The 25417-nt window shown below is 39.0% G+C and overlaps 1 protein-coding gene and 1 long non-coding RNA gene across 6 annotated transcripts; one reads left to right on the top strand and one right to left on the bottom strand.

Moving 5' to 3' along the window:
* Positions 1-239: 239 nt before the first annotated feature.
* slc35b3 (solute carrier family 35 member B3) lies at positions 240-11121 on the bottom strand. Of its 4 annotated transcripts, none has more exons than XM_071485514.1 (10): positions 11040-11121; positions 9239-9475; positions 7613-7734; positions 7192-7346; positions 5592-5699; positions 5099-5196; positions 4835-4927; positions 4446-4557; positions 2898-2967; positions 240-1243 (listed from the first exon to the last, which is right to left on the bottom strand). In XM_071485514.1, the coding sequence occupies exons 1-10, from the start codon at positions 11055-11057 to the stop codon at positions 1093-1095; spliced, it is 1164 nt and encodes a 387-aa protein (XP_071341615.1). In that variant the 5' UTR covers positions 11058-11121; the 3' UTR covers positions 240-1092. The 4 variants fall into 4 exon arrangements, with proteins under 4 accessions (XP_071341615.1, XP_071341616.1, XP_071341617.1 ...); XM_071485515.1 differs by lacking the exon at positions 11040-11121 and adding an exon at positions 10584-10725; XM_071485516.1 differs by lacking the exon at positions 11040-11121 and adding an exon at positions 10267-10584.
* On the top strand, positions 10746-25006 carry LOC139625487 (uncharacterized). Of its 2 annotated transcripts, none has more exons than XR_011691898.1 (5): positions 10746-10881; positions 13133-13347; positions 23430-23533; positions 24465-24521; positions 24856-25006. It is a non-coding gene; the product is annotated as an uncharacterized lncRNA (long non-coding RNA). The 2 variants fall into 2 exon arrangements; XR_011691897.1 differs by lacking the exon at positions 10746-10881 and adding an exon at positions 10888-11069.
* Positions 25007-25417: the final 411 nt, after the last annotated feature.

Here is a 25417-nt window from a genome sequence, read left to right as displayed (position 1 = left end):
GACTGCTGTTTATTTTCTGTCTAGCAGTGCTATCTTTTTTTTTTTTTTTTTTTCTGGACTCCTAATCAAACATGCCTGAGGCCGCTGAATGGATAAACACACACAGTTTGGCAACATTTCAACTCTTCTCCCAAGCGGTGCAAGGGGAAAGAATAAGGGCTGGCTGACGAGAAACACACACACACACACACAGACACAGACACACACACACACACACACACACACACACGATACTGGGATGAACTTTAAGAGAAACGTCTCCGTTTGTTTTATTGTAAAAAGAGTGGTACTCTTTCATCCACACACACGGTTAACAAATAACTGTAGTTGACGTTGATGATATAGTTGAGCAAATGTTATCATATTCCCCACAACGGCCCCATCACACATTTGTTATGATGGAGGGCACAATCAGCTATAAATTACCAATAAGCTATGAAAAAAAGCCACCTTTATCAAGACAATTATTATCTAAATCAAAATTCTGTTTGGTCTTTCTGGCACGTGCAGAGACAAATACGCCTTTTTCTCAATATATGTTTTCTTTTAGGATGGGGATCAAACATTCATTTCAGACATGACACATTAACATGTCTCTCTGGACTCTTTCCTTCCAAAATTTCAGCTTTCTTCCTAACTGTTTTCGTACATGAGCCATTTCCAGTGCAAAACTGTGCGATTTGGTTTGCTAAGGCGCTGGCTTCCCTTTTCAGAGTCTTGAAGTTCTCGGTATTGTCCTCCATGTTGAGAATGTTTCTGAAGCACTGCCTTACCATTGCACACTAGCCATTGATCCCCTATTAAAAATAGTTGCAATTCCTTCAGTTTGCTACAGATTCCAGTCAGTTCTACACCAGTGGTGTGCTGGCAGAGTCAGGATACAGACGCTCCATCACTCATCATAGTTTAATGTTTGTTTAGCTGTCGGTGAGGCTGACTGTAAACCTTGTATACCCATCCTTGGCTTAGTGTTGGCGGTGATAAGGCCCATAGCTCAGGCACATGCTTCAGCATATCCCCTGAGACATCGGGGGTCATCTCTACATCTGAACAGACATACAGTCTGCCTTCCACTACGCCTATGGGTGCCTCCTATACATTTTGTGAGAGGAATCGGACTTTCTTTCCTGTCAGCAGCCAGCTCCTGAGGTCCTTGATGGAGGGAAGCTTCATTTTCTCTTTGTTTTTACTGTAAACATTCAAGAAGATGCCGAAGAGCACCAGAAGGCCGCCCCAGATGTACCTGAGCAGGGAGAGACGGATAAGTTAGATATTTTAAAGGACAGGAGAAATGAAGTGGGCATGGGGAGAATACTAATCAATGCTAATGTGACAATTGGACATACAATATGAATGTATTCCCTCCTCATAAAAGGTTTTATGAGGAGGGAATACATTCAAGACATTTGTTGGATTTCTTTTCAGTTTTGTTAGGATACGCACAATTACTGTAGTTTTGTTAAGTAACACTGAATATAAGCTGAAACGAGATCGACCAGTGACAAATTAGTGGAAAACTGGTGTCCTCCCGGCAGCTCTAGTAGTTTAGGATTTACTCAGTAATTCTAACTAACTAAACATTGTGAAAGATGAACTGTGGTAAACAGTCAAAAGCTTGGCTTCACTGTGGAAGAGAAATACGTGGATGTGTCTATATGGATGTGGGTAAGCTAATTAGCTGCAAGTCTGGATGAAGCTAATTGACCAAACATTTAAGGCAGCGCAGCATCAATCGGAAAAACTGTGCAGTGAATGATGCCTTGCTGCTGATGCTGTTGTCCCACTGTAACATAAAGCTAGAGCACAGCTACTGTGCATCTGTCCAGAATTTAATTGCATGATTTTGGCCATTTCCCAGAACATTATTTTCTTCTTTTAGATTTGCTTGTGTTTACATTGATTCGATTGTTTAAAAATTACGTCTGGACAAATCATTGTAAGTGCTGATAGGGGAGAGTGTGTGTGATTTCCTTGATTGGTAAAATATATAAGATACATAAAAGATGCTTATGTTTGTCACAACAACAGTAAAATAAAACAACTAGCTGTTCAATTTAATTTAAAATGTATTTAACTGCTCTAGATTTATCTATTATTTTTTAAAGCACGCATGTCCATGGATACATTTGTACTGTAGCAAACACCAGTAAATACTGTTTTCTTTGTGAATGTTCAACTAACACTTAAACCAGATATGTCTATTACCTAAATATTTAGCTGCTTTTTTCTTTTAGTTCTAATTTTGGAATTGAAACAGGGAACTGATAAGAACTGGAATCAATAAATAGGATCAAAATCAGAATCGATAAAACTCATATGATACCTAACCCGGCCAGTTCAACCCAGTTAAACACTTGCAGGAGATTTTTGAGGGAGACATTCAGAAGGCAAAACTTTAAATTTACTAGTCAATCTAGAAATTTTTTCATTAAAAAGGTAAACAAACCAAATTTGTTTTTTTGTCAAACCAGGAGTTTAATGATAAAACATATCCTGTTCTCTCTTGGTTTAAAAAGAGTAAACTGAAGCCATAAAAGGGACTGTGAGTCCAGTGGAGGGCAAACACGAGCTGGAGGGAGAAGGAAGGTGGCCATGAAGATACATAGAAGTTTTTTGTATGTAGTGTGTGTGTCGAAAGTCATGATGGAGAAACAGAGCAAGAGGTACAGCTTAAAACAAGACCCCTCTGACAGCACAGAGGAGTTAAGAGGGTGAGCAAGAGAGTGAAGGACAAGGAGAAAGAGCAGCAGAGTCTGAAAATGGACTGAGGACATGAAAACCAGGCACAGGGAAGCCAAATCAAGTTTTATTTGTCAAAGGGGAGGTCAGTGGTCACACTGTAGACTCACTTTAAACAAGAAGAAAACTGATCAAAGTCAAAAGGTGCCAGTACTTACTGAAAAGTGAAAGGTTTTGTGAAGAACATGAAGGAAAGTACAATAGTCATGGCCTTTCTCCCGGTGGTCACTGCAAAGGAGGAAAACATTCATGGTAGCATCAGTGCAAGTTGTATGAGTCTATTTACCTAATTGCAAAAAGGAAACAAAAGCTCAACAGATGTGACTTTCTAACCTGGGTCATACAGTAGACAATAAAACTGAGTATACCTCTGGTCAGATTACTAAAATGTCAAGTCATTATAAATTCTGTCCATTTAGAACAATTTTATTGTTTTTTTTTTGTTTTGTTTTGTTTTGTTTTTTTTTCAAAAACCCAAGAAGAATGAAGCCAATTAGTTCGAAAAACAGAAATGTTTAATTAAACTATACTTGACAGGTCCATATTTAAGAACCAACTGCAAAAAGTCAGTACACCTTTCATTACTTAGATTTCACTCTTTTATTTTATATGTCTACTTCTATTTTTGATGACAGCTTTGATCCTCCTGGGCGTGGATGACACCAGTCTTGCGTCTGTGGAAAGATGTTCTGTCATTCTTCACAAATTATTCTTTTCAGTTGCACTTTGCTGGAGGGGTTTTGTTGCTCTACCTTCTGCTTTAAAATACTTCAAAGGTTTTCTATTGGACTGAAATCAGGTGACATATTTCTGGTCATCGTTTTCACCCTTTTCTTCTTTAAAACTCTTGTATAACTTTTGCAGTGTGTTTAGCCAGGTCTGCAGTAAACATGCAGGGCACCATCTGGTCTAAAAAGATTTATTTTTGTTTTATCTGACCAAACAATGTGTTATTCATCAGGGTTCTTTTCATGTTTTTTTAATAAAGCTTAATCTTGCAGATTTGTGCAGACCTCGCCTGTCTGTTTTTCAATGCAAGGTTATGTAAACAGTGAATTGCGTGTGGTGTAATTTCTTAAGGACGGCCTCTGAGTGTTCTGCTTTTGGTAGTATGGCTCTTCCTATATCTCCTAACCACTGCTGCACCTGTGTTATGCTCAGTAGTCTTCTGATGCCTTTGTAACCTCTCCAATCTTTATGAAGTGTCACAATCTGGTTTCTTATTTGATCAGACAGTACCTTCCTATGTGGAGCTTTGTTGCATTGCATATGGAAGCTGTGGTGTTCACGGGTTATTTCATAACCTTGTCCAACGAAGCCTGGAAATCACAGCTGCACTTTCGTTGCAGTGATCACAGGTAAACTCATTTTTGTTGCACTGAGGTTGCACCTTGGAGCCTGTATTCTCAATGTGGTCCATCTGTTATATTTGAGATCAAATATCCTACACTTCACTTCTTAAAAATAATACAATTATTGTAAAGTGGTACGGTTCTGAATCTTTACATTTTAGTGATATTGCACAGAGGTCAGTTTTGTTGCACACTGTATTCAAACAGATACCAGATACCCTTTTTTTCAATATAATCATACTGTGGGATTTTAAAAAAAAATATATTGTGAGTTCTAACATTATTTTTTGACGGTCTTTTTACTATGGAAAAACAGAGGAAGTTTCCAAAAGTTTGACAAACTGATCTTCTGACCTGTCACTGCAACCAGGGCCCCGAACAGCTTGATCAAGGCCAGCACGAAAGAGATGCCAAAATAACCCGTAAGAGAGAAGAAGAATGCGTAGCCATATGTCTTCACAGGATGCTGAGAGGGAGGACAGAATAAAAGGCAATTTAATCAACTTAATATGGAAAAGTTACTGAACACTGCATCCTCCTGATGCAGAGGAATGTATAATTTAAAAGAAAAACTACATACACAGGAGCAGTAACACATAAGATTATAATGATACTGTATTAATCAACATATTAGTCAGCATATCTGAAAAAGAGATTTTTGCGACTGAAAGATGCATTGGATACATGTGATAGCAGAGTCTGTACGCAGCTGCATGAAGTACCAGGGTTTAGGCTATATTCACCTCTGAGCAGAAAGCCACTGCTGTCCCTAGCCCACCCACACAGAGCAGGCCAGTCAGTATGTAGACAAAACCGATGGAGTACGAATACAGCACCTGTCAATACAACACCACATGTTCAGTTAATAACAAGTAGCACAGACATTGTCTGGTTTCAACAGCAGTTAAGCAGCGTTCGTATTCTGCATTCATCTGCATTCAACATATATATATATATATATATATATATATATATATATATATATATATATATAATGTACAGGGTACCATTTCAGAGTTTGAGCCATTATGGAGTTTCATGGCTTTCTCCTGCACATTTCCAATGGCGGCGTCTGCACATAGTGCCAGGGAGATGAGGAGAACACCTGTATGCCACAAAAACATATATACACATTTTAGGACATGGAAATTAAAACATTATAAACTTAATAGTTTAGCTGAGTTGGGAATGGGTTAACAAAGTAGTCTAGTCAGTGTATTACTGCAGGTAGTAGTATTTACACTGTGTGTACTTCTCTGTGTATGAACAGCCAACAAGAAATTAATTACTTGAGGCTTTAAATTTTGTTCTGATGATACAAGACGTCTGATTGTGGCTGGAGTTGCCTGCAGTTTCTTGTCTTTTTGTCAATAAAGGGGTGTACTATACGTTTCAGTTTTGTTGCAACAACAAAGCCACTTTTTGCAATCTAACCTTGTGAATACAGCACAATGATGAGGATACGTGTCTGACAGAGAAACCTCTCCTGTTGGATCATACCTGTGACGTTGAAGTTGGGAGCCACTTTGCTGTCAGCTAGAGTAAACCAGATGAGTCCCAGACTCATGCAGATTGCAGCAGACACATCAGCCACATTATAGCGTTTACCTGGAACACAAACACATAACACTGAAGCATTTTGAACTTCTTTTATATACAACTCTGAAATCAGAAATCCCAAATTGCTAAAGTCAAATTTTGACCAAATTTGGACCATTGAAAACTGAAACGTATAATACTGATAAAACATCTTACATCATTACAAACAGAGAAACCTAACTCAGACATTGCACTGTGAGACAACTTTCCATTAAGCACAGCTTGCTAGATTCAGGTAAAGATGTAACTCATAAAAGTTTTTACAATGGATACTCTTCACATTTCAAGGTTTCTGTGGTTGTGCATGTAACAATGCACAAAAAAGCTGCGTGAAAAATAAAAACTGAGGAAAAAAAAACAACAGGATGAAGGAATCTTCCAAAAAAAAAAAAAAAAAGGCTGATAGATGGATGCCTTGAGGTTGACAAGGGGACGCAGCATCAGGTTGGCTGTGGTCGGCTTTGATTCCCTGACTTGCCTTTGAAGGGCCTCACATCAGATGCAACCCCACACCCATACCTTCATCCATCCCTCCCTCTCTCCTACCTTCTTTCCACTTTACATTCTAAGTGAACAAATTCTGTTTTCCACTGGCGCCCTTGAGGGACCATGGTCCTCACATCTATCCATCCAGAGAGAAAAGGAAGAAGGCAAGAAATGCCCAAAACATGTCTGACGTTGAGGACACAGAACCTTGAGAAGCCCAGTGTGAGGATGAAAGCACAGACAGAACCAAGAGGAGGGAGAAACAGTGAGTAGCGCCGACTGGCCTCTGACAGCCGAAAACAACAGACGTGGATAAAAAGAAGGTGCCAAAGTTGAAAGGTGGTCATTGCTTCAAAGGAACCATGGACAATGGCTAAAATGAGGTGTAAGATGAGCCTTCCAAAGTCCAAATCTCTTGAGTTATTAAGGTCAACTCATTTTAAGTTCACAAAGGAAAACATGTAAATTCAAAGATCAGTGCTTTAAGTAATGATGCAAAGTAAAATCTAACAAATGAAAATGCATTACTTTAGAGAATGTGCATTGAAATTTATGAAGGATTCAAGGCCGAACTCTCATCATTTTGATCATACAAATGTGAGCTTAACTCACATGGAGAAGTGTAGAGATTGTCTCAATAATGACAAATTATATTTTTGTATGTTTGTCCTTTGATCTCATTTAAAAAAAAAATCTCGTCTGAAGGGTTGAAAAGGCTAGACTTCAAAATCCTGACTTCACTTAACTTAAATCTTTGTTTTAGGTTTAAGTCAATGCACAAAGCTTGTTTTACCAAATATACTCTATCAGACAACTTCAAAGCACAAAGCTGAGATGTCAAGCGCAGAACAAATCATTTCAAAACAAGGGATAAAGAGAGAGCTGCAGAACATTAATCGATCATGTAGTATGAAAGAAAAAGCAAGCTGCACAAGTACACACACACACACACACATATATACGGTATCAATGTATAGCTCTGTGTAGAAATACATATACAGTAGAATGAGCTCACCTTGTATAAACACTCCTCCAATCATGACAGGGATGAGTTTACAGCACTTGAAGATGACCTGTGTAGGGTAGTTCAAGTAGCCCAGAGAGGTATTGGACAGGCCCATGGTTCCCACCGTTAGAAATGCTATGATCATATAGGTCTTCCCTGGTATCCTAAAAGACAGGAAAATATCAAGTCGTTGAAACTGATTTCCATGCATAACTGTTGTGTCGCTTCAGCAGAAAGAAAAAGCAAAAAATGGTCATTACTAATTTTCCAAAAAACCTCCAGCCAATAAATATGAGCTATACTACACCCTAATGGACTACTATCTTTAAATCTGAATTAAAGTATCACAAAAAAGAACAAGAAAGTTACAAATAAGTAACAGTGACCAAGTTGAACGTCAAAGAACAGATTATTTTCTTAGCTTTTTTACCTTCTGCGTTTGTCCTGTGTGAGCTGAAGCTCCACTAACCCAAACATGGAGTAGAAGCCAAACTGGATAAGAGTGAGGTACCAACCAAAAGGCTTGAATCCTTCCACAGAAAATATCAGCTCCTGGAGAAGGGGGGTGGGGTAAAGAATCACAAAGCAGGCCATGATACAGTTACAGTTAGAAAAAAATACATTTAAGTCAGTTGGCAGTTTATTTGGTACAGAGCATTCAGAAAGTATTCAGGCCCCCTCACACTTTTTATATTTTGTTATGTTGTTATATTAAATCTATTTTTTCCTCATCAATCTATAATCAATGCCACATAATGACAAAACCAAAACTGAATTTTTGCAAATGTGTTAACAATGTGAATGATTCACTGTGGCCTTTACAGTCACCACAACATGACAGTGGTCTCCACCACTATCATCAAAACACCCAAATAACTTTTGGAAGAACAGTGCTGATTCCTTATTGAACCAAGTCAAGGAGGACTGAACCTGTTACCAATCTGTATGTCATCTGTATGTTTTTCCTTTTTAATAATTTTTTAAACATTTCCTAAAATTCAGTTTTTGCTTTTGTCATCGATTGATTGATTGTAGATTGATGAAGGAAAAATAAATAATTTACACATTTTTGGCAAAAGGCTGTGACATAACAAAATGTGAAGTAAGTGAAGGGGTCTGAATACTTTATCAATGCACTGTACATCTGTCTAAGATTACACAGACAAGTGTGTCTATTATTTTATCAGCTCCATTTATAGCATTGAGGGTAGAAGAAAATTACATCATCCAAAATTAACATACAGTCAAATCAACACCTCTTAAAAACAATTTCAACTGGAATGGCACTCAGCAGAGCACATACCTCTGCCAAGGCCAAATGTTTTCTTTCATCAGATCCACATTATTATTTGGCTCTGCACCAAGTTATACAAACTCACAATTCCCACATAATAAATGTCAGATTTTCTTTTACATTTAGATCCATAAATTATTTCCTGAGAAACTGACGAGAATGTTGAAAAAGCAATGTTAAGGAGAGTGACTTGCTCTTCGTCTTTAACCAGATCCGCACCAAAATGATTGTGTTCCTCCCTGACCTATGCCCCATCCCTCCATGAAGTTTGGTGCAAATTGGTTCAGTACTTTGTGCATAATGCTGCTGACAAACATACAAACCAATAAATACACAGACACCACTGAAAACATAACCTCCTTGGTGGAGGTAATAGAAACTGAATATTACGGCTGTCATGATGGTAGGATTTATTTGAGGATGGTTGCATAAGACCGCCTTAGTTTTAGAATGATGTACTTAATAAACTGCCAATTAAGTGTACATACACATACACACACACACAAAGCTTTTCCTTACTTTGGATATGTGTATATCTTCATCTATATCTGAATATATGTACATAAAAGTGTGCAGTTTTTGTGTTTTTGTGTTCATGTCATATATTTTTGTAATAACTGTTTATTTACACAAACAGACACAGCCTTCAAAAAATATTCCACTGTAACAAACTTAAACTGATTAGTTTAAGATATTGTATAATTTTTCTGTGCATGTGCACACCGGTACATCTCTTTGACTGCTTTTTTTTTCCTTTTTTACCTGCAGGTATCCATAGATGAGGTAAAAGAGGAAGACTCCAGCCACACAGATGAAAAACTGTGAGGGGGCACTGAAGCTGCTCAGGTTGATTCCCAGAACTCTCAGCTCCTCCACAGACTTTATGTGGGGTGACATCACCTCCGTGGTCGACGGGATGGATATTGAAATGTGCTTCCGTGAACTGTTGTAGCTCACTAGGCCATATTTGGCACTCATTGTGTTTGTGGCTGCTGGGAGCTGCAGGCACATAAAGAGATAATTAGACAATGATCATCTGGGACTTAATTTTCCCCTGCTCAAGCTTTACTGAAGTAAAAGTACTAATACCACACTGTAAAAGTCCTGAATTGAAAATATACTTCAAATATTTAAATTCTCACTTCTCTCTGCCGTGGCAGAGGAGGAAAGAAGATGTGTAGACAGATACATCTTCATATACATCACAGTAACTAGCACTAGATGACTAACTTGATCCAACAGGATAAACATCTCATCTAGGACTACTACTTAGATAAGCATTATTCAAAGGGTCATTTCTATGGTGACATAAAATAAAAAAAATAACCATAGTGACAGTGTAGCCAAAAGTAAAACCTATTCACATGATCAGATGATGCCACTTTCTGTATTATTTGAATATGCAAATGGACAATTCCATGCATTAAGTAAACAATAATGGCAGTCAGCTTTTTCAGTGCAGCCTATGTAACACTGAAAACTTCGGTGGACGCACAGACCATTAGTGCTCCAAACTATATTTATGCTCAGACTGCATCATAAGACAGCTGATATAGCAGTTATTAAGCTTTTCCAGCAGCCTTAAACAATGCAACGCATTCATGTTGTTATTTGTTATTCCTAACAATAGTTAGAGTTGTTGTTTTTCATTCTAAAGAATGAAAAATATAATACTTAACCGTACTCAGTATGCACTGTATGTTGGTGGGGAGTGTTACATGCATGCCGTATTACTAGTTTTACATAACAGGGTAAATGTGAGGAAAAAATATCTATGCTCTACAGCTTACGTTTATATTGGTCCAAGACCCCGATCTGCTGCGTTTAATTCAGTAAACATGCACCATACTGTAGATTTATAGTGCTAATCTACCACATGTAGCATGTATTTATAAAAGGTAAGACGGTAGCTAGGCTACATGAAGCAGCCGGTTGCTAACGGTTTGGATAACGTAGAAACTGTCACTGATTTAACTGGCATAAATTAAGCCTCAAAAGACAAGATGCATTTCTAACAATCAACGTCAGCTTATGACACGATTATTTATGTCGTCGCTCGCTTTAATTTCTCCACCCAACAACGGAGCCACAGTAGAAAGCTTGCTACCTTCAATACTCCCACAACACTTCCGGGTTTCTTTACGTTAGCTTATCCTCTTCTTCAGGGGCGATGGCAATGAAAATAATTCCCCTGCCTTTGCCGGCTTCATTTTTCGTATATTCCTAAGCTTGTCACATTTTTTTCTTTGAGTGACGAACAGCAAAAACACGATAAGAGGGTATTAGCCTGCTAGAAGCCGCCTGCACTTGCTACAGAGGGACAGACAGCCAACAACTTCCGCTTCGCTCCGCTTCGACCTCTGAACTGTGATGCTATTGGTCTACATAGCCACACACAACGACAGGTAAAGCAGTCCGCATTATCATCTCGGTAAATACGTGTCACTTCAGTCCTAAATAAGTATAATTATACGAGTCGGTGCCGGTTTCAGACAGAGACAGTAAAGGTGAATTAGTCAACGCTTTTTGGTTCAAGCAACACAATGCAGGCTGCATGTCTTACCTGCGTAACAGAATCCATCTTCAGTTTATGGTGAGTTTGCTGTCTGACCCGTCACCGCATCAAAAGATAGAAATTCAACCGGCAAATCCAGTTCAGCAACACTGAGTCATCTTGTGATAAGACGGAAGTATATAGGAAGTATTTTCCTGCAGAGAATGAATCAGATAAAATCAATTTGTAGATTCAATGGTGCTGTAAATATTTGAAGATTGCTATTTTAGTGGAAAGTTAAATTAATAATGTGAACTCACACTTCTTTGAATACAATACAGGAACCTGAGGACAACAAAGTAGTAATATGCTTGAGCGCAATTTTGAAGTGTAAAACTTGTATTTCCATATCATGCTACTTGACCCTAGCATACTACATTTAACAGAGAAATATTGGACTTTTTCTCCACTGTCTTTGATAGCTGTAGTACTTTGTAGATTAAGATTTTACAAGCAAGTGTGTTGCTGTAGATTAAACTACCCATATATATATATATGAATTAGTTAGTTTCAGCTTTTTTAGTTGTGAATACAAGTGTACTTTTGCTTGAATCATTTATAATGGAGTATTTTTACACTATGGCAGTGATGTGGGCTGACTATTGCAGATCAGGACCCCCCCCCCCACACACACACACACACATGCACACACACAAAACCCACCGTCAATGTGTATTTTCCTATCTCCATATGCAGTCTCAAACTTTCAAAATGAATGCAGATCTTGCACAAAGAACCCTACACTGTGATTAAGAGAAAGGAAAAGAATATGAAAGCTTTCCTTTAAAATGTTGTTATTAAAATATAATTTGCCCATCCATTTACTACCACTATCTCTTAAGGCTTAGGAAGAAAAAACTGTTGAATTAATTTTCATGTATTTTTTCTTGTGCATGTGTATAATAGCCTAATGAATGCCATCATAACTGATCTCAGAACGGTGGAAGTTGAGCAAAGGGCAGCTTGACATGAACACCTGTCTGCAGCTACAGCTAGTTACCCAGCAAAGCTCCCACAATGTGCATTCAGAAATGTCCAAAATGCTGCTCCCCCTGCAACAAGCCCCAGCCCTTGTCCACAGGACATGGCCATGGCCACAAAAAGGAGAGAAATGATAGATGCAATGGCTAATGGTCAACCTAGCCTCTAGAGACAATAGCCTACAGCAGACACAAGAGGGCAATAAATTAAAAGATGAATGCAAACGGTAACAATATCTTATCCTTTATGGGGCAGGACACTGAGATGTAAGGAGAAATATTGCTTCCAGTTTGGTATCATTCTAATTGATGTTAATTTTTAGCTTTAATTGGTCAAGCACTATGATAACCAGATGGCCTCCCATCTCCAGAAGACCTTTGTGCACATCCCAAGGGATGCTGGGGTCATGGAATGAGAGTGGGCCATGTTCAAAGCCTCCAATGTAGACACAGCTATCAGGAGTTGTGTTCGGAAGGTTGTTGGCGCCTGTCTTGAACCCACTGGTGGACACCTGTGGTGAGGAGAGCCATCAAGCTGAAAAGGAAGGCCTTTTGGCCTGGGTGGCCCCAAGACTTAGAGGGAGTCTCACTCATAACTCTGGCAGAGGTCTCTAAGTTAGTTAAGACGCTCCTCAGTGGCCAATAGTTGATGAGATCTGCCATGAGATGCTGAAGGCTCTGGGAATTGTTGGGCTGTCTTCACTGACACACTTCTTCAATGCCACATGGTGGTTGGGGACAGTGCCTTTGGACCGGCAGACCCAGGTGGTTGTTCCCCTTTTTAAAAAGAATAATCAGAGTATCACAGTACTCAGCCTCATGGGAAAGCTGATGCCAGGGGGCTGGAAAGGAGGCTCTGACCGATTGATGACCCTCAGATTTCGGAGGAGCAATTTTACATTTTGTCAGACCATGGAGCAGTGGACTAACTCGTTAACCTTGCAATGCTACTTGACAGGTCATGGGTGTTTGCCCATCTAGTCTACATGTGCTTTGTGGGTCCCTTTTGGGTGCCCTGCAGGAATATGGGGTTCCAGGGGCCAGGGCTATGAGCTATCTGGTAACCAAAGTGAGAGTTGTTAACAAACACATTTATGTCCTGTTTGTGATTTTCATGGACAGAATTTGAAGATGCAGTCATTGGGAGGACAATGTCCAGTTTGTGGGCCTGCCAGTTGCTTCTCTGCTATTTGAAGATGATGAAGATTGTGTTAGCTTCATCAGACCATGACCTTCAGCAAGCATTGGGGTGGTTTGGAGCTGAGTGTGAAGAGTCTGGGATGAGAGTCAACCCTAACCCAAGCACCTCCAAGGTCATGGTTCTCTGCCAGAAAATGGTGAGTCACTCCCTTCACATTGGGACAGAGTTTCAGCTCCAAGTGAGGGAGGTTAAATATCTTGGGGTCTTGTTCACAAGTGAGGCAAGGATGGAGCAGAAGATTGAGAGGCGTATTGCTGCATCACCGCTAGTAAAGCAAGTGTTATACTGGATTGATGTGGTGAAGAGGGAGCTGAGCCAGAAGGCGAAGCTTTTGATTTTTCAGTCGATCTATGTTTTGACCCTCATCTATGGTCATGAACTTTTGGTAGTGACCAAAAGATTGAGATCACAGATATAAGCAACTGAAAGGAGTCTCCTTCGCAGGGTAACTGGGCTTAGCCTTAGACATAGGTTGAGAAGCTTCGATATTTGGAGTAAGAGCTGTTGCTCCTTTACACTGAAAGGAGCCAGAACATGCTGGAGAGATTATATATCTCTTCTGGCCTGGGGACATCTTGGGATCCCCCAGGAGGAGCTGCAAAATGTTTTTGGGGAGAGGGAAGTCAGGGATACCTTGATTGACCTACTGCCACTGCGACATAACCCTGGATAAGTGGCAGAAAATGGATGGATGTATAGATGGATGGATGGATCATCAAGCACTTCTTGCCTTGATTGTCCAGATGGCATGCCACTGCACTATGGTATTGCTATTTTTAAGTGAAGTTTCTGAGTACTTCTACCACTACTGGAAATCTTACCGTGAAGCAATAGACATATTCATAAGTAAGTCAAAAGTTTAAATAAACACAAACTAGTATTGCCATTATCCTGTTTTGGTGTCATCCTAATACTGTTGGCAGTTATACATGTACAGTGCAGGGCTGGTGTATTGCTCATGTAATTGTTTTTCATTGTCTACTTTGCCTTCTGCATTTCCTCCATCCCTGTCATTCCCTCATTCCTTCCAGACTTTCCTCGTCTTCCACTTCCCCCCTTTTCCTATCAACTGCCCTGCTTTTATGTCCATATGAGCTTTCCTCCCCCATTCTACCCTTACATTTCCTTCACTTCTTTCTTCTCCTGATTATATTATTCCCTACTCAACCTTCTCTGTTCTCCCTCTTTGGCTTTGCCAGTATAAGGCACAAAACTCTCTTTTGCCCTCTCATCCCCCTCCTCCCTCTCCCAGCCCTCCTTTCTCCCTGCTGTCCAATCTTAAATTCCTCCCTCTGCCTGCCTTCTTTCTCTTTCTCACTCTCTCTCTTTCTCCCTGTCCTCTGTCCCCAGCCAGAGGTTAATACACTCCAGGATGGCATTATTTCCTCCCCGGCCCTCCAACAATATAAAAATTCAGAATGGACAGCTCAATCCCTCTTCCATCTCAGATTTGATTGTAATGGTATTGCCTCCTGTCCCTGGGAGGCCCCTGCCGCCTCACCAACCCAGCCTTTATGACACTAAATGGCCAGGCTACAATTTTTCCATCTATTCAAAAAATTCTGTTAATAACTCATTGGGAATGAGACGTCTGCACTCCCTGGACCGTCTGCGGCCAGGTCTCTCACCCCTCTGTTCATAGGGGTCACAATATACAGAAAAAGATGCAGGGCTGAATCGCAAATGTAAAAGGTTAATTAATCTCTGTGAATTTACAATCCCCTTTCCCCATTCCCCTTGCACTCCAATTGACAGTCCCAAAGAGACAAAAATGTCATATTTACAACCTCGCATGGAGAAAGTGCTCAGCAATGCACAGCAGTCGAGCGCAGGTGCAGGCCTGTCCAGCCACTCTCCTTTCTCCCCATTCCAACTTTACAAGTGTACCCATTCATCACGTGTGATGGATTTATGTAATAAAACCCATTTCCTTTTCCCATACGATCCTATTAAATAATAAAATAATTATTTATTGATTATTCAAAAAGGTACATATGCGCGGGTAATGGCTTTGTACCACACCACTGGACCTGCAATAAATAAAGCAGGCAGAGTGAGGGGTTGAGAGAGACAGAGAAGAATAAAGCAGAGAGAGGGAGAAATGAAGGGGAATGAAATGACTTTTGAACCACAGAAATCTGGATCCAATATGGCCTCTTGCAGCGTGGATCAGGAAGGACATTATTCAGTCTTCAGGAGGCTCATATGGGAGCACGACCTATGAATGGTTTTGATATACTATATGGAACATAGAAATTAAAACAGACAACTGCCCTGCACAGAGTTTGTGTCTCACATTTTAACATTTGTTTTGAATTGACAATAGTTATCCTTGAGACACAATATGTGTTGTTTTAACTATATAACATGATTATGTGGTTTTGCATGACCATCCGAAACAATACATTTAACAACTACATACTTAACACGCCACAAAGCAAAAATCCTTTAGCTACCACCCTCTTCAAACTAAACTAACAATTCCTATTTTAATTATTAACAGACTTTTCACTGTGTGTTGTGGAGCTTTTTGCAACAGAAAAATTATTCTTGGGATTTAGTAAACTGGACTGACAAAAAAAACATTTCGGTTTCTTCTTCTTTTTTGCCAAAGAAAATACAGATCCACACCTAAATACCCACGTCCTTGGCTGTAAATAAATAATCTGAAGAATGATGATCCTTTATATTATTTATTCACCATCAGTATCATAATAAGCCCCCTATCCCCAGTTGTGCTTCATTTAAACAAGAGACACTTTAATGTCAGCCAGATATTACATTGAGGGCTTCTTAATAACCCATTTGTGTTTGTCTTATACTCGGCTAAAGTGCACTCACTCTCCCTTGTCTTTTCCCTGGGCTTGTCTCAAGCCTCCTGCATGGTACGGAAAACAGATGCTATCTCTGCTATATTACTTCTCAAAGCACTCATATCCTCTCCCATGTTATTTTCTTTGATCTGCTGGGCTTGCTGTTCTTACATTTTTCAACGTATTTGTTTGCCTTCAAAATATCCGATCTTACAGTACAGTACCCACTTGCAGTGACGACAGCATTTTTCCTATTACACTTTTCTATGGTTATGTTTAGGACCTAACAGTTTTGGTTAAAGTTACGGAAATATTATGGTCTGGTTTAATGTTCACAGTGACTTCAGACACAATGTGTTTATTTAGATTTAACAAAAAAAGCACAATCGTTCCTTAACCCTAACCTGCTTTTGTTGCCTTAACCTAATAGACAAGATTCTGGATGCTAACCCCGCTCTCTGTCTCTCTTCCTACAAATATCATATAATTGCTGTTGCAGTTTAATTCCAGGACACAGGGTTACCATTTAAAATGACTTTACCATTAGAGGAGAGTGTCATATCAAGGTTGAGGGTCCATTTACAGTCAGTAAACAGCCCATTAAATTCAAAACAGGAACTCAAACTGCAGATATACTACTAAGAGCTTGTCAAGGAACCTTTTTATAAAGATTTTTATGTTATCAGCTGCAGGATAATCCATTTCCTGTATTACCTTATGAATTGAAAGTGAATTAACTCCTGGTTCATATGAGATGTTTTATTAGAGCTGAAGGCATTGATCTTTTAGATCCTTTTTAGTTGAAAGTAACAACAGGTCAGTGGTTTCAGCTAATCAGCTGTGAATGTTTGTTGGTTTTCATAGTCTTATATGATAGTAAACTTAATACCATTGAGTTCAGGGCTGTTGGTCAGACATCTTGGGCTTTACAAAGTAGTGATGGGCATTTTTTCAGTTTACTGATATTTCACAGCCTAAACAATTAATCGATCAGTCATGAAAGCATTCATCAGATCAGATTAGTTTGACTGCTAATAATGGCAGACCCATAAAGGTGTATCTTTGCTATACATAGGGACACTATATAATAACCTCCAGACATGCTGTAAAATAAAGTTCAGGAGCGGCACCTCCTCAATACACAGAAGTTTTGCATGTACAAAATTTATCATCAAATTATTATTTTGTGGTCAGGATTCAAAGCTGTACTGTTAATGCACAATATCATGCAGCTCTTTTTAATTTTAGTTGTCCTCTATGTGTTTTTTTTGAATGTATCTTCTCTCTCTCTCTCTCTCTCTCTGTCTGTCTCTCTGTCTCTTTCTCTTTCACACACACAGATTTGTTAAATCAATTTGTCAGCACACAGGTCATAAGCAGTAACAACTGAGTAGGTGGCTCTGAGGGCAGGCACAGGAGACCAGTGAGTCTTTTTTATGAGCAGCCAGGAGGGGGAAGCATCTCTCTTTGCAAGTGTGCCTAGAAGAAAAGAAAAGAAAAAGTAATTAAACAAACAATTTAGCAGGAACTCTGCGTCTGCTTATCCAATCTACCATACTCACTTTTGCTCTAACACATATAGACAGAAAATGGGGTGATGGGGGGGGGGGTTATTTCTTGTCTCCTCAGTGACGGTAAATGACACACATGTTTCATTGCCCATTCATTTAACCTGCACTGTGTTTATGAAGAGAAAGGGATTGAGAAACAAATTACGTAGTGTCATTTAATTAGGAGTTTTGCTGTGAGCAATAATCCTGTTTTTTCTCATAACCTTTAACTACTTAATGGATTTGAGAAGCTATTACCTTTCAAGATTTCTGTTTTTAATTATTTGGAGTATTGTCACAGATATGAAATGTCAATCACACACCAGGATTAATGCTGGGGCTTATGTCTGCATATTATTTACTTATGGATTGAAGCTGGAGGAGTTCTTTCAGCTGACAGGTTTGCAAACACAACAAAATTGTGCAATATGCAAAACTTGTTCTGTGGCCTATTTAGCTTTTCACATTCATTTATCCCTTATGCACCCATTTACTAACATAGCCTCATCTTAAATCAATGAGAGGCAGTTATTTACATAGATGTTAGCGTTATGTTTATGGTGATATAATATTAGAAATATGCCTATGATCATGGAAATAAACACAGTTAACACTTTTCCTCTATTGGTGTTTATGCTGTAGGTGTGCATATGTAAAAATATAACCCAGGAAGTGTGTGAGTGTGTGACCCTGATCACGTTTAGGCAACACTGAGAAAGAGGCCGACAGAGTTTGTTTAGTTTCCCCTGGAGGACATCACAGTTCTCTGCCAAGAGACCAGCCCACGTGCTGTGACATCAGGCCCGACTGTATATGAATATCGCCTTAAATACATGAGCCATGTGAGGTGTGCTTGATTTACTTTGCCAGACACGCAGAGGACCATGAGGGCATGTTTCCTGATGTTAAATCAGAGGTGCTCCTATGACAGGAGGCTGCATACCTGCGCAAAATATTTCATATATATTGTGAATGTTTAAGTGGGCTAGTACCTGATATAGCCTGTGGAAGCTGACACTTTCACTTGAGGATCTCTGCAAATGTCTAGGAGGATAAATTAAACACACCTCGAGCAGTTCAAATACACAAAAATCTTATTCAAATAGATGTTTTCACCCAGGTTTGACACGGCTCTTAGGCTGGCGTGTTGGCTTCTCAGACCCCCCATGGCACGGGGCATGTAATCATCCTGAAAGTCTCTCCGGGTGTCTGCACTCTCATAAAGCAGGAAAATGGATTGTGTGGCCCAGGAAGGGAAAATGAAAGAAAAGGAGAATGAAATTACAGACCTGGCTGACTGCACAAATCATGCATATGATGTTTTATGGCTTGCCAGAAGAATTCAACACCTGTGGATCACAGTAGCTATAATTGTACATGAACGCACCAGGATGGCGGTGGGAGGAGAGTTGTGGTTTTAGTGTCATTGAATATGTGTGTGCACCTACTAGTAGGTGTCTGTGTGCATGCAAGTATGTTTTTCTTGGCATGGCTGGGTTTTAGAGACAGAAGGAGGGGTGAAAAAAAGAAAGTTAAGGAACCGCCTGTTGTTCACTCCTTTACATCCTGGGTGAGCCTCACACCGCCCACATGGCTCGCTCAAAGAGGCTTCATTTACCATTGTAATTACCCCGTTTATTTACCCTATTTGCAGTGGTGGTGAAACAGGGGCCGCTTCATCAGATCTGGACAATTGGGCCTGTCTTTGGCTTTGCCATTTACTTTAATGAAACAAGGCAATAAATTATAAATCACAATTGGTGTTACCACTATCTCTGTTTGAACCTGGTCCTCTTCTTCAAAGCCGATACACCTGGTGCTAGAACTCACTGTAAACACACGCACAAGTGACTTCCTGAGAATGAACCTTTCAGCCACTTTGTGTCGTATTATTTCCACTTTATTAACTATTTATTATAACTTATGGCATATATGGCAATTTTTATTCAATGTTCATGCTGAATTTTTTATTTTTTTTAAATCTGTAAATCTGTAAAGTTTTTCAACACTTTTAAGTATAGAAATAAAAAGTATAGAATGAAGGCAAAATCCAAAATAAGATGACAACATAGAAGATCACAGAGTTTCCTCCTATTCCTCCTCCTCCTCCTCCTTTCTCCCACCTCTCCGCCGTGGATGCTGATTCTTGAGTCAAATTGATTACACCACTCCATCTGCATTATGACTGGCCTCCTCCTGTGTTTGCTGCCTCTGCCTACAGCACAGAGTTAGTGTACAATTACATATAGTTTAATATATCTGCCTGAGCACCTTTAAATAAGCATCACAAGTCCACAAGGTGATTTGTCTTCCAGCCCCATTACTCCATTGTACATCTTGATAGCCAGGGATCGCTCCGAGCTATGTTTAAGCATTAAATAGTGTATTATTATTTCACATAAATCAAGCCGAGATGTTAGGGGGGCATTCATAAATTTTGCATTTCTCACAGACAGTATTTTAAAGCCTTTCTCTCTTTCTCCACCGCTCTGAATTTTGAGACTAAAGCAATTCTGCTCCCTGCACTTGATAGTACATTAAAGATGGGCATATCAGGGAGGTATATTCAAAACAACATGTAATCCAGTTTAGATTAACTCTGAGTTGCTCCAACACATTCATCATAGCACTGTTTCCATAATAAGTAACCGTGCTTTTGTCAGTGATGCAGCTATATGAATGCACCATTACCATCAGAAAACATTGTATTTTTATTGCCAGGAATAATGTGGAGAAATACTAACAAGCCAATTTATCATAATATTTTCACGGTTAACCATGGCTATTGAATATCTTATCTGTGTTCAACGATGACAGAATAAAATTACATTTAAAGGTGAATGTTTGCCATCAGCTCCTAGCTCGCTGAACCCCTCACCTTGGGTCTTAGTCCTCTGTTTGCACAAAATGTCCATTTGAAATGACTCCACTCAGGAAACTGGATGTCAGCTTTACACACAGGCAGGAGAGCTGCCAGTGTTTTAGTCAGGCCGACAACACGTTCTTTTCCCAGCTCACTCACCGGTTGAGTGTAAAGCTACTCAAAGTGACAAAGGAAGAAAATGCACTTGCAGTTGTTTTGGGTACTCTGAGGACACCCTGCACATTTGTTTCTATTTCCTGTCTTTGGCCTTGTTTTACTAATCGGTGCTGATGTGCAATTCAGGGACTAAAGGGTTTGAGGTGAAACCTGGAGATTTGTCAGGATCCAAAGGAAGTGTGAGGCTATCCTTATGGGTCACACTAAAAATACTGCTATTTGTATGCCAAATCCTCTTACAACTTCTAAGTTAATTTACACTAATACATTAACACAACATTTGACAACTTTTGACAGTATCCATCCATGTTTATATAAAAAAAATAATAATAATTAAGTGTGTGATTAGAAATATACCTGAACCAGACACTTATGTTGGAGCCATTTGTTGACATTTGTTGTCATTGTCTCTTGGTCAGATATGTGTAATACTGACTGTAAAATGTTACAAAAGGCTTGTGAATATACCCCCCCCCACCCCCAAAAAAAAAAAAAAAAATAGTTAAGCTATTCATATTCTACCATTACATTACATTACATTACCTCAACCATCCGGTGTTACTGAAACGACATGAGTCACTGAAAATCATACTTAACATAAATCAACTTGCCCAAATTGTTTAAATAATGCAAACATCTCATAAGTTTGACTTATGCACGGTGTACTAACTGTACACCACAATTAAACATCATTTTCACTTTAAAACATGTTTATCATTTTCTGCACATAATAATTATATGACCCACTGGCCTGGGGGCTTCAGTGCTGCAACAAAGTCTGTAAAAAAAATCATGTAAAAGTCATAGCAAATTGGAAATAGCCTAGATGCCAAGACAGTAAGTTGAGGATTTTGGGGGTTTGAAAAAAAAAAGTCTTTGAACTAGTTTTTGCTTGCAGAAAATATTGCTCCTGGGTTGATATTCTTTCTGAAGTGTTTCATGGCAATGAGAATTAAGAAATAAAGCAAAGCGCCAAATGATTCAGTAAAAAGATGGCAAACACCTACAGGTATTCTGTTCACATGACATCACCCTGTGTAAAATTGACAACTTCATGTTTTTTTTAACCTTTTTGGAACTTGGTAGGTTCTCTCGAGTTTAGAAACATTTCTTTTCAAGAGAGAAATGAAAGTTATGGACATTATCAGTTGACAAATCCACAAATTATGTGAAGCAAATGCAATACAAATTAACTTTACTGTATTGATGTTAGAATAAAATGTTTTAGTTGGTTGGTTTTGGTGGCTCGCATCTTCTTTTTTTTTTTCTTTTAGCACAAAAGAGGCCACATCAAGGTACATGCGAACAAGATCTCTGTGTTTCTCTTCCTTTCCCCTCATCCCTTCATTCCTTGGAGGAACGTGTCTTCTGGCCTTGACATGCACAGGCTGCCTGCATGTTTCCCGTTTAGTGCCCCCCCCCCCAGCTCATGAACTGGAAACTTTGCTCCTGTCATTCCACTCTCTCATGATCGCTCTGCTTCCTCAACTTACACATATCACGGCATACACTGGCAACAATACCTGGGAGGATAAATGCTCAGTTAAATTAAATAAACATAATCCAGACATGCTCCATCCCGGCCTGTCTGTCTCACTGATTCCATCAGTGAAGAAGTGCAAAGATTAGATGTCAGCTGAGGAGGCCAGCGGCAGATAAAAGGATTCTCAGCTCTGGTGATAAACATAATTTTAATCAGACATCAGCTAATCTGCGATTTTACTGAACTGCTTTCATTGCTTCTTTTTTATCTTTTGATGACAACAATATATAATTCATACATTCACACACCCGCTTCTGCTATTTTTCTCCACACATCCCTGTTTCTTGCTTATATTTCTGAGGAAGTTAAATATTAACTTTATACACTTTGGAAATGCTGTGTTTACCTTTACAGTGTAAATAAAAATATTGCAGATATGTCACCTGACTTCTGGCTCTGCGCTTGTTCCTGTCACTGTTCTAGCTCGCAGAAGTGTCTGAAAATTGCATAAACACAAAAGTAAAGAGTAAACCCCCCTCCACCCCCCAATCCTTCTCACTGCTCCCTGTGCTCTGATGTCCTCTCATGTTAAAACAAAGCATCTGTCTGTCTATCATCGAACCATAAGCGCTCTGGGTGGGGCAGGATTCCAGTCTTTTGAAGTGAACTTGTCATGGGAAATCTGCATCACTGGGGCTGAGTGCAATCACAGGCTCAAAATGAAATGTGTGCGGTGCACCACTTCAAACATTTTTTAGACACTGCATTATGGGATGAACTTTTGCAATGCCCATCAATGCCTATATACACACTGGCACATGCACACAGTAAAAATGATTGTAAATACATAACAATGTGTGTCTATATCCACATACACACACACACATAAATATATATATATATATATATATATGTATATATATATACACATACACAGACATATATATATTTTACATTCCTGTGTGACTATTAAAAGATACTTGTGTGCACACATATTTGTATTCTTGTTCTCATAAATCACCAAATGCAGAAACCTTGTCATGTATTTACTTGTAAATATACACATGAAGTTACACTCATATACATTTACAGATGTATAAAATGACACTTTAATGTGTATTGACAAGTAACACCCCCACTCCCCTGCACTCACACACACACACACACACACACACACACACACACAAGCATGCATGACTCCAAACAGACTGCAGTAACACAACATTAAGCGGTTTTCTCTTCTCTGTTATCTCCAGCTTCCTTTTTGCCCTTTGGTTAAACATTCTCTTGGCATGCATGATCTCATTTAACTTTGATTTCCTCTTTTTCCAGGACGGCATCCTCGATGGTTCCAATTTCCAGCCCATTCCCCAATTTTCAACCCCAGTGACAGACAACACACGCTGGAATGTCTGTTTAGCTAAAGAAGGGAATTGGTAAGTGATGATTTTCAATGCTCTTTAAGATAAAAAGGCGAGTTTGCAGCAGAAACGGATTTTCCCGGGCAGAGAGCAGGAATCTTGGAGATACCGGTTTGAATGTGCTGTTATAGTAGCTTCATACCACATGTGTGATTTATGTTGTTGCGCTTTAGGATACACTGCGGTAGACGACTGCTATTTTGACAGAAATTACAAACTGTTTTCACCTGAGCGGAAGTTTAGTCACATTAGGAAGCTTACAATATGGAATTCAAATGTGAAAATCAGCAACAAAACAAAGTGTTTTTGCAATTGAATGCAATTGTGTGTGAAAAATATGTGTTTGAATGGGGCAATCAATACAGAAATCATAACATTTCTTTACTCATGTTGCAACATTTGTAGCAATGTATAAAGGACGTGTGTATATAATTTTAATTGCCACAAATGAATATAAATTAATTTATTATTATTATTATTTTATTTAATATTAAATTCTAATAAGAATTGTATCTATTTTTCTGTAAATTCAAGAATTTTGAAACATTTTCTAATTTTCTTAAAACAGCAAACAACTTGCTCTTGCCCTAGTAAAAAAAGGGGGAAAAAAGTAATTTGTCATTTCTATAATGTCATGTGTGTTGATGGTGCCTGACACAATCTAAATATTGACGTAATTTGATTAACCTCTTGAGTGTGGAGAATGTGTCCAGCATGAAGGACTTTTTGTTGGTTGAAAAGAACAGCTCATTGTTGTGCTTTAAGTGGTTTGTGTAATCCTCTATAACCAATAGCATGAAGCCAAAGGATTCTGAAAATCTGTTTTCAGCACATTTTGAGTAGGAGCAAACCTGGAAATTCTCTCTCTTTCTCTCTCTCTCTCTCTCTCTCTCTCTCTCTCTTTCTCTCTCCCTCTGTCTCTCTCCCCAACTCTGTCATGAAACAGAGCACCCCATTTCCATATCAAACGGATTAGTTCCAAGACCAGGGAAGTAGGAGTAATGTAAGTAACCGTACAAATTTAAATATAGGACATCAAAAACATTGTTAGGCATTCATTTATTTTTAAGCAGCCCCGGCTTTCTGTGTCTCTCTGTGAAGATGAGATGAAAATGTATCTCTTCAATTTTGTTTTCATTTTACTTTGAAAGGTGCTGAACACCGCAGTATTTTAACATTTCATGTGCACCGTGGCATCCTGCTGTTCTTGTGTGCTTTGCCACGTTTGTGAAATGAATATGTCACATCAAGCGATGCACTTGTTCGAAATGCAACATCAAAACCACTTCAAGTGGGCAGCGTTCACGTAAGCTGATTGTTTTTGGACATTTCTGCAGAAGCAGACTGGTGGACTCCTGGCTCCCGTGGCACTGATGCCAGCTGGCACTTCACAGTTACCATTCAACACATGCTTCATAATGTATTTAAAATATTTCAAAAAAATATTTTTGTGTTTAGATGTATGATAATAAAATATGTTGAAATTTCTGAGTGTATTGTCACTGCGATACAGGCCTGCTTACAAATCTTTCAACAGTGAAAGATCACCCTCACAGAGTGACAACAGACACTGACTAGTGAGCAACTACTTTAACAGAGGCTGCCATACTTGCCACACTAGCAGATTTGCCTTTTAAATTAGGAACATGAATTCCTGTGTTTTTAATTTGCTGACATTAGTCCCTCATAGCTCTCTGGAATCGAGTAATTCCTATAAATCCTACTGATTCAAAAACAGATTAGGCTTGACGTCTCTGTATATTTGGAAAAATGCAATTTTTTCTAGCATCTGCTGAAATGAGAAGGAACAACCTAAGCAGAAGGTTAACAAAAAAAAAAAAGAGAATTTATAATTTACTACAAATACTAAACAAAATATCACAGTTAGTAATAAAAAGA

Source organism: Trachinotus anak, unplaced genomic scaffold (genome assembly GCF_046630095.1).
Source record: "Trachinotus anak isolate AG129_WGS33_773 ecotype Australia unplaced genomic scaffold, CSIRO_AGI_Tana_v1 ptg000009l, whole genome shotgun sequence".
NCBI classification, from domain to species: Eukaryota; Metazoa; Chordata; class Actinopteri; order Carangiformes; family Carangidae; genus Trachinotus; species Trachinotus anak.
Note: the sequence above shows the minus strand (reverse complement) of the source record. Positions and strands in the feature narration are given on the sequence as shown.

Coding starts and splice junctions, on each gene's coding strand:
- slc35b3 (XM_071485514.1), bottom strand. Junction 5,700..7,191: donor TGGAGGAGTGTTTATACAAG/GTGAGCTCATTC, acceptor TTTGTGTTCCAG/GTAAACGCTATAATGTGGCT. Junction 1,244..2,897: donor ACAAAACCTTTCACTTTTCA/GTAAGTACTGGC, acceptor CTCCCTGCTCAG/GTACATCTGGGGCGGCCTTC.